General features: G+C 39.6%; 1 protein-coding gene across 1 annotated transcript; it reads left to right on the forward strand.

Annotated features, from left to right (window-relative positions):
* Window positions 1–6,552: 6,552 nt before the first annotated feature.
* On the forward strand, window positions 6,553–9,681 carry OLAH (oleoyl-ACP hydrolase). The gene is given in 5 exon segments (XM_069799784.1): window positions 6,553–6,564; window positions 6,856–6,922; window positions 7,949–8,109; window positions 8,862–9,141; window positions 9,361–9,681. Coding segments are annotated over 5 exon segments (654 nt in total). The 3' UTR covers window positions 9,495–9,681.
* The last annotated feature ends 103 nt before the right edge of the window (window positions 9,682–9,784 follow it).

The following is a 9,784-nucleotide window of genomic DNA, read 5'->3' on the forward strand; positions in this document are numbered from 1 at the left end:
TCTGAAGAGCTCCCAAGCCCTGAGGAGTTCCTGACGAAAGACTGGCAGCTCGGGTAGGTCTTGAAGTAGTAGTAGAAGCAGTTTGATGTGACATAGCCATCAGGGCAGGAGAGGGAGGTGTGTGTCAGGCTATCTGCATCATGCAAGAGTCTCTATGTGAGGTAGAAGGTTTGGACCAGGCTTAAGGATGTAGCCTGATGCCTGCCGTCACTGCCTCCAGGCAGAGACTCGGGACCTACAGAAACCCTGTATAACCCTGACCAGATTGCAGACCATATTACTCATTTCCATCCCTATGAGGCTCCAGATGTCTTTGCTACTATAGGCCATCTGAGGACTGCAGCCTCCTATGGCTCCTTCTTCTCTTGTGGGGACTATAGACTTCAGAGCCCCATGGCCCTCCCTTTCATCAAAGGTTCCCGTCACCCATTGTTTTTTAATGCTAAACATTTGCTTGATCCTTCTCGCTGATTTGCAGGTAGGTCCAAAGGCAGCTAAGAGATTAAAATCAAGGGCAATCACATCTTCATCTAAAAATCTAATTAGTAGCCTGTGCAAAAGATCAAAGGTATAATACAATTCTTAAAAAAAAAAAAAGCCGTTTAACAGGGGGTTGTAGTAATAGTTGCTATTGGATTTAAGGTTTAGTTCAGGTTTCAGTTCACAGCTTTGAGTGTAGCAAAGTCAGCGTGTGATAGAAAACACTATATAACTTGCAATCTTACAATCTCTCGATTATTCTTGCCACTGAAGCTTTGGTAATTGGGGAATAAGAAAGACTACTATTTCATATTCTGTATCACAAATGGCAAATAGTCTGTTGTAGCTATGGGAACTGGTATGATGTTATCTAAGTTGGGCCCTAGCCAAAAATTTTCCATCCACACCTTTTAGATAACACCAAGACATTCTAATACTCTGTTCAGACTGTAGAGATGGAAGTAGGAAGGTTGTGGGGTTTTTTTCATCGTTCTTCACTATTGTACTTGTATAGGAGTATACCTAGCGTAGGTACTGTGAAAGCAAAGTAGATAAGGTAAACTGTTCACCTGCTGAATTGCTACTTAATTGTACTCTTCTGCTGTTCCTAAAAAGAAAGATTATTATCTAAATCTGTACATTTTTAGAGCAGAAAGATTAAGGACAGAAGGTGGCATAATAGGGATCACCTCATCTCCTTTCTTCACTTTCTTCATGGCCTTGGCATCAATTTTAAAATATTTTCTGTGACATAACTTGCCACGCTCAGAACAAAACGTCAGCATTGCTATACCCAGCTTATGTGAACAGGGCTTTGTTCCTTGACTTCTTTCCTCTTTCCATCTGCAGCAGTGGCACCTTCTGGTTGCTTCCCTGTTGCTACATGCCTTTGCTGCCAAAATGGCTTCCCACTACCTACCTCACTATCTTTCTTTCCCTGGGCCACTTTGTTGAGTCACTGTCCTGGTTTCAGCTGGGATGTAGTTAACTGTCTTCCTAGTAGCTGGTACAGTGCTATGTTTTGAGTTCAGTATGTGAAGAATGTTGATAACACTGATGTTTTCAGTTGTTGCTCAGTAGTGTTTAGACTAGAGTCAAGGATTTTTTAGCTTCTCATGCCCAGCCAGGGCACCTGACCCAAACTGGCCAACAGTGTATTCCATACCATGTGACATCCCATCTAGTTTAGGAACTGGGAAGTGGGGGGGCAGGGATTCGCCGCTCGGGGACTGGCTGGGTGTCGGTCGGCGGGTGGTGAGCAATTGCCCTGCGCATCATTTGTACATTCCAATCCTTTTATTACTACTGTTGTCATTTTATTAGTGTTATCATTATCATTATTAGTCTCTTCTTTTCTGTTCTATTAAATCGTTCTTATCTCAACCCAGGAGTTTTACTTCTTTTCCTGATTTTCTCCCCCATCCCACTGGATGGGGGGGGAGTGAGTGAGCAGCTGCGTGGTGCTTAGTTGCTGGCTGGGGTTAAACCACGACAGTCACTTTTTGCACTGCTATGTGCAGTTGTATGTAAAGCAGTTACTTTGTGGCTAATGCACACAAAAGGTAGCCAGGATTAATGAACTACTAAATTAGTATGTCAACCACCTATGGAGTCTTTGCTAGTCAGATGGAAAAGGGTCAGCTTTCACTGCTCCCTGTGGCAGGTGCTTGATGTTGCAATCTTCAACCTCATTTTTTCCCTTGAGATGTTATTATCTTTCCACAGTGATGTCCTTCTTCTTGATCCTTGAGCTGCTACCTGGCCCCATCTCTGCAGTCTTTACTTTTATCTGCAGTTTTACCTTACATTTCACGGCTTGACTTTATGGACTTCCTCATAGCTCTTTCTCTTAATTTAACAATTTCCTCAAAAATCTGAGCAAAGGTTATGCAGCTGTGCCATAGCAGAACTAGGCTGACAGCAGAAACAGTAGGAAAGGAGGGGAGGTTATGTTGTTTCTTTTCATGTTCACCTTTGAAGCATCCATATGGCCTTTACTTCTGCAGTTTCAACACCCTGGAAGGTCCTGGTAGTAAAACTGGGAATGTGTGTTGTGTGGCTTTAATATTTATTTCAGTAATTTTGCATTAGTGATGCTGTGAGCACATCAGCTGCAAGTCTTCCATGAATAAGCTTATAATTTCCTACATTTTTTCCAAGTCTAAGTAAAGGGATGGGTAGACAGCTTTCTGGAGAACAGAATTTCAGTTGGCAGACTTTTTTTTTTTTTTTTTTTTTTCCCCAGCAGCAGCTTTTAGATGTTAGCAATGATATTAACCTATCTGGAGTATAATCTGCTAAAAATGTAGCCATGAGTGATACATTCCTGGGAAAAATATGACCAATGGAGAAAAAAGTTGAGTATACTCCATACTTTTCTCCATTACTTTATAGTGTCTAGATATAATGATGAAAGACTACCTTTGTGTTTATTTTTCAAGAAGCAAAGACCAGTAGTTTCCTGAACTCAGGAGCTACTGAGTCATGGTTTCCTACAGAGTTTTTGCCTGTGGTTTATTCATTTTGCTGTCTCCTAAATGCAAGATCACACCATTGTTTTTCCCTGAGTAGGAAAACTTTCAGGGACATGAGTCCATAATCCTAAAAAACCTGTAATGAATATTACGATGCATGTTACAGATGTGCTTTCTCTCTAACTGGACACTTCTTTTCATGTCCCCATTATTTTCCAAAAAGCCCAAGTTCCTACCTTGGAAAATAGATATTTTTTTTACTTTTATTATTGATGATGAGAATGATGAATGTGAACAAGCATGTGTGTGATGTAGTAATGTGTAAGGTACTGATACAGCTGCAGAAATAAGACATTCCAACTGGATCACAATGCTTAGGACACAGACATGCTGGTATCCATAGGCTGCACAAACCGTGTTTCTGTTGTGGCAATAAAATCAGCAGAGAATGACATGGCCTAGCTGTCCTACAGCCTGCCAGCTCTGTTATTGCAGGTTTGCAGATACCAAGTTATCAATGCCCTGACTTGTTAAGACTTCCATGTTCCCAGCCAGGTGTCTCAGCTGCCTGTCTGGCTGTAAGGAACCCAGCAGCTTTAATAGCAGTCTCCGTACCTACCAGTAAAGTGGATCGTTTGACTCCTGGGCTCCCTAGTCCACTTCTGCACTTATTGGTGGGCTAGTCAATGGACTATCTTAAATCTAAATTCAGTGAGTAGGCAGCCCTCTGGGGATAGCTTTGCTTTTCGCCTGGCTTCCAGGCAAGCAGTTGACCCATGTATGTGTGAAGGGAATGTGTCTGGTATGTAAGATTTACAAGTCCCTAGATATCTGAGAAGCCTCTCTGGTCCTGGACTGCCCAACTGGCAAATGCCACGCTCCTGCAGTTCACAAAGACTCATTCCATAGATTTCTAGACTGTGTGGTATAGAATATGTTTTCATTTGGGAAATACCAAAACAGCGCTGTGCTGCAAGCAGTCCCTCTTTCTTTACCTTTGGCTGTATGTTCTCTGCAGGGTGGGGCTGTTGGGTGTGCTGCTATGTTTGTCCTAGTGGCAGGTCAGTACAAAAGCAGTTTTGTTGTTGCTTGTGTTTTCGATTGTACTTTTCAATCAATATTTGCCCACCTACTAAAAGGTGGTGCCACGACAATGAATAAAGCAAATGTCAAAGCTCATCATGCCCTGAAAACCTATGTCTCAAAAGCGTGATTAAAAAATAATCCAAATTTTCTTAGTATACCACATCTGTGTCCATTTTGGATTCTCCTGTACTAGAAGGATGTTGAAATACTGGAGTGAGTGTGGCAGCAGCCCCTGTGATTGTGACTGGAGTGGGTGGTGTACAAGGAGAGGCTGAGAGAAATGGTTTTGTCTTAAGAGGAGAGTGCTAAATCAGGATTTTATTAATGTCTCCACCTACCTAATGGAAAGGTATGAAGAGGATGGACAGAGCCAGATTCTTCTTGGATGTACTCAGCAAAAAGACAAAAGACTTGCAGATGAAAGGTGCAACAAGGGATTAGATAGAAAAATAGCCTCATCATGAGCATGGTCGAACACTGGAACAAGGGAGGTTATGGGAGTCTCCATCCTTGCAGATACTCGGAACTCAGAGAGGCAGTGCTTGGACTATATGATCTCTAGAGGTCCCTTTCAATGTAAATTATTCTGTGATTTATCTGATTGCTCTTTTAATCTTTTATACATCTCTTTATAGAACTAGAATTTTGTTTTCAGCTTATTCTAAATGTGAAGAGAATTCCCCAGGGAATACTTTCTTAAAACAAAATTCAGGGTGTTTTTTTCTTTTCTTACACTAAGCCATTTCTTTGCCAATAGTTCAACAAAGAAACATTCTTTTTGACTGTGGACACTCTCAAGCAGATTTTGTCTGCCATTAATTCATCAGATCACATATCTAACTTAAAATGTGTAGGTAATAAAATGAAAGCTTGTTTCTCTTGAAAATTTTACAGTCCAGGAAAATTTTGATAATGCAGAGGGATTCTTATGTATCCTTTCTTCATTGTAATAGGGTCTAAGTCAGGTCTTGGGTATAAGGCCAATAGATGGAAGTAGTGGAAAGATAAAGACAATTTAGAAATAATATTTTCTTTTTCTTTTTTTTTAAACTGCTGTCTTGTAAAAAAGAAAAAAAAAAAGCCCCCCCCCCCCAAAGACATTTCCCTGACCAGATATGGTTAGATTTTAAATAAATCCAGATTCAGCTGAATGTATTCCAAAGAAGATTATTTATTCCTTTAATAATTCTTTCTTGTGTGTGGCTTAGATATTTTTTTTCTGAACGAAAACTAGATCAGCTGAATGTGTCTTTCAAACCAGTAAGACTGCAGGTTTTTGTTTCAGTAAGAATTGTAAAATAATTCTTAAGGGCAAATTACTCCATTAGGTTAGTGCAGATGTGTCTTTTACATCCAGACCTTGGATGTAATCTCAGCATGCACCTTTCCCACTGGTTTAAGTGGGTCAAAGCTTGCAAAGAAGTCATTAAAGGATGCTTTCCTCATCAACAGGAGGATGGTGAGACTGTATGGGGTCAGCTGACTGATATAAATGAAAACTAACCTACAGGGTAAGTATTAGTTTTCAGCTTGATAAACAATGTGCTCTTACTGCATAGCTATGTAGTTGCTACTGTTGACAAGAAGACTAGGGTAGAAATTTATGCTCTGAGAACCTTGGAAGGGCAGGACTGTCTCTTTCATCATCGGGAAGATCAAACAAAGCTGACAAGAAATCTGCAGCTCAATTACAGCTTTGTCTTAGGTTAGGTTTGTCTCTGAACTGTGCAGTTAATCTGCTCCTCATACTTGCCTTCCCCACAGATTTTGCAACAAAGTTAGATTTGACTTGTGACCACTACTGCAGCAGTAGCTGCCTTACTACTTCTACTAGCTTTGGACTTCATAAGCATCCTAACCACTGTGATGATTGCCAACGCGAAGTCCCTCTGGACACTGTGTGCTGAGCCTTGATACCCTCTCCAGTTCCTTTTTCTGTACGTTATCCTCTGTTCAGCAAAAGAAAGTTGTATCAGCTCTGTAGGATGCAATACAGACTTCTTTGCCTTTATTCATACAAAGGCATTAAACATTTTGATGAGAACTTTGCAGCAAAGACAACATCGATTTTGAATACTGTTATACTACTGTTGTCACCAAATATTACTGTAGGTCATCCTGTGACCAACAAATCTCGCCCCATTACTGATTTTTTACAGGAATCTTGTATTTGTTTCCATACCTTATTAGCATATTTCTACTTGTGTGAGTGATCTGTGTTGGTGTCCTGGTTTTGGCTGGGATAGAGTTAATCTTCTTTCTAGTAGCTAGTATAGTGTTGTTATGTTTTGGGTTCAGTATGAGAATGTTGATAACACACTGATGTTTTCAGTTGTTGCTAAGTAGTGTTTAGACTAAGTCAAGGATTTCTCAGCTTCTCATGCCCAACCAGCAAGAAGGCTGGAGGGGCACAAGAAGTCGGGAGGGGACACAGCCAGGGCAGCTGACCCAAACTGGCCAAAGGGATATTCCATACAATGTAACGTTATGTCCAGTATATAAACTGGGGGGAATGGGGCTGGGGGTAATTGGTGCTCGGGAACTACCTGGCTGTTGGTCGGCGAGTGGTGAGCAATTGCATTCTGCATCACTTGCATATTCCAATCCTTTTATTATTATTATTGTCATTTTAATATTGCTATCATTATCATTATTATTTTCTTCCTTTCTGTTCTATTAAACTGTTCTTATCTCAACCCATGAGTTTTACTTTTTTTCCCCCCAATTCTCTCCCCCCTCCCACTGGGGGGGGGGGGGGGAAGTGAGTGAGCGGCTGCGTGGTGCTTAGTTGCTGGCTGGGGTTAAACCATGACAGCTACACTTGAAAGGTAGGTATGGGCTAGAGCCAATCCATCTTTTTGCATCAGAGGCACATGCCCCACATTTAAGTTACAGAATCATTAATAGTATGAAACAAAACAGTATATTAGCTACCAAGAGTAAAAATAACATTTTACAGCATGGTATGCAGAGTGGCTTTAATGCAAAACAAGCATTGCTTCTGAATGTATGCAGAAAAAGGTTCTGTTTTCTTAGGGGAAATTAATTCTGAGGCGGATGGAGAATTTCATGTTACAGAATATTGACTGCTGCTAACCTTAGCCTATGGAGAACAGTCTCCTTAAGCTAATGCTACCTTTTTTGAATACTGTATTATTTACTATGGCCTTTAGCGTAATACTAAAAATTAATCAAAGCAAAATCTAAAGTGCCATTCCCTACTCTGCAACATGTGAAATAACTGTCTTAACCTAGTCTTTCATAAACCTCCTGCACCAGCCCTCAGTATGTTTGTCCATTTCTTTCTTTCCTTCCCTCCTCATTCTTTGTTGGCTTTTTAATCTATCCTCAGTTTCTTCTGAGGTTCTGGTGGTTGTGCTAGTCTTTCTCAGGAAAACGACAGCAAAGTGGCTTTTTCCCAGTCCTCCTGTCCTCAGTCAGCATTTGCTATTTCCAGTCTTCTGTTTCTGGGGCTTCTTAGCAATCCTGAGTATGAGCTCTACTTCATGGAAACAATTATTCCTGCAAATTTCCATAATCAGTTGTTCTCTCCAGTCCTACATTAGTCAGATTTGTGTCCACTGCTAGGCTTTTCTTTCTCTTAAAGAGATTACTTTATTAGTTGTATTTCAATAGTGAGAGTCAAACTTTGATCAAAATTTAATGGTTATTTGTCTGTGGAAGTTTCAGACCTTGAGGGTAACTTGGCTCACTTGTAATCTGTATTTTCAGCAAACACAATCTACTAACCCTTTCCAAGAAGTATTCTCTGTGGATGTTTAATTAATCAGCCATTGTATTTTGGAGACAAGAGAATCATTGTACTTTTTTACTAAAAGAATTCTTAATGAAAATATTATTTAAAACACATTATATACAACAGCTGATCTGTTTTGTCTGGTGCTGACAGTCTGAAGCATTTCTTCCCATCAAAAGCATATCCATATGTGAAACAGAAGATGAAGATGTTCTTACATTTATACAAATTTTAGGAGGAACTCTTCCTGAGCTTCTGCCAAATGAAGACATTAGGAAACCTCTGATACAGAAATGTCTGAAGAACTCTAAGGTCTTCTCTGAAAGTATGTAAGTTTTACAATTTTGTATTACGTTTATGTTTGTATTTTACAGTTCTACTTCTGTCTGATAATTTCAGGTTTTCTTTTTTCTTTCTCTGTAATTTGTTCTCGATACTGTTGTAAAAAGAATATGAAACAGTAAACATAGTTTTCTCCTGTGCGTGCCTTTCTGTTTATATTCTAGTATTTCAGCCCTAGATGAAAACACTGCTTACTGTAGCAACCACTACTGTTATTACAGTAGTGAACATACATGGTAGAATTACAATCCTACTTAGGATCTGAATTTAGTAGCCACTAAAAGGAATAGTCTCGCATGTTTTATTGTTTTCTGAGGCCGAGAAGCTCAACTTCATGCTTCAGGATCACTGCATTCAGCCTCCTGATCCAAGGCCCCCTAGCTTAACCAGAAGCAAAGAGTCCCTGTGTTCTAGGCATCTAGAGAGCAGCTGGCTGCTTCTGTCCTAACTGCTGTCCCCGCTGGATGTTACACAACAGCTCAAGTGGCTGAGCAAAGTTAAGGCTTCTTACCCTGGCAAAGACACGGACACTCTTGAACGCGGGACCCATTTTGGGCATAGGAATGCCTGATGCTGCTAAGGCCCTGAAACATTACAACTTGAATATAAGCAGACAACGTAATCATTTATTGTAGGTGAGAATTTTTATTGCAGGTTGAGGGTCTTCTCTTCCTAACTATTGGGTCATTCTTTCTTTAAAATCTTAGACCTAATAGTATTAGGGTAAGGAGCTGAGAATCTTACAGATAACAGTAATTCCTTCTCCTGATGTTCTGCACAATATAATTCCTGAAGTTTGTTATGTTTTGGAGGTGAAAGGAAAAGCTATTTTGTATGTGGAAGCAAACCCCAAATATAGGTATCTTATGGAAAGTTTTATTACTACTTTTTCTGTTCACAGTTTTGAGAAAGCAGAAAGGAACATCCCTTTCTCTTCTGATATTACCTGCTTTAATGGGTCTGAAGACAAACCACTGATTTAAAAGGTACTTTGCTTAAATGGTTTTCCTCTTATAATTCCACATTTTCCTGTTTTATTGAATCAGTTTCTAGAGTCTTTTGTCTCCTTCTTAAATGAAACATATCAACAGACCACTCTCAATGTGTGAACCAAAACAGTTGATACGGGATTTAAAATAATTATTAAATAATAACGTTGAAATATTTATGTAAAATTACCACAATAGTTGACATTTCTCTGACTTTAAATATCTTTTTCAGCCTGGCATGATCTAACAAGTGGAGTTATTTCCTTTTACAGGCTTCCCGGAGATCACTTTTATCTGCTGGAACCCTCTAATGAAATTTTCTTGACAAAACATATAACAAGATGTATAGAAAATGCTGGTCTATGAGTATTTGTCTATTTGAATGGCAGAGGGTGTAAGGTAAGTCCACAGTACTTCATAAGAAGTCATTCTTTCTGTACAATTGCATGCAGTTATGCCTAAGTTGTTCTGTTCCTCCTCTGTAATTCTTTAAGAGGGGGATTTTTTCTGATTTTTTGAAAATAAACATTGGCTTTGGGTCTTAAAAATAAAAGTTTTCATCTTTTCTCATCTTGCGTGTGCACAAACCCTTCACTTCACTCCATAACCTCGTTTACAAAAAATGACAGCTATGTTATTTTACTTTTAGAACTTCT

Source organism: Haliaeetus albicilla, chromosome 2, assembly GCF_947461875.1.
Source record: "Haliaeetus albicilla chromosome 2, bHalAlb1.1, whole genome shotgun sequence".
NCBI lineage: Eukaryota > Metazoa > Chordata > Aves > Accipitriformes > Accipitridae > Haliaeetus > Haliaeetus albicilla.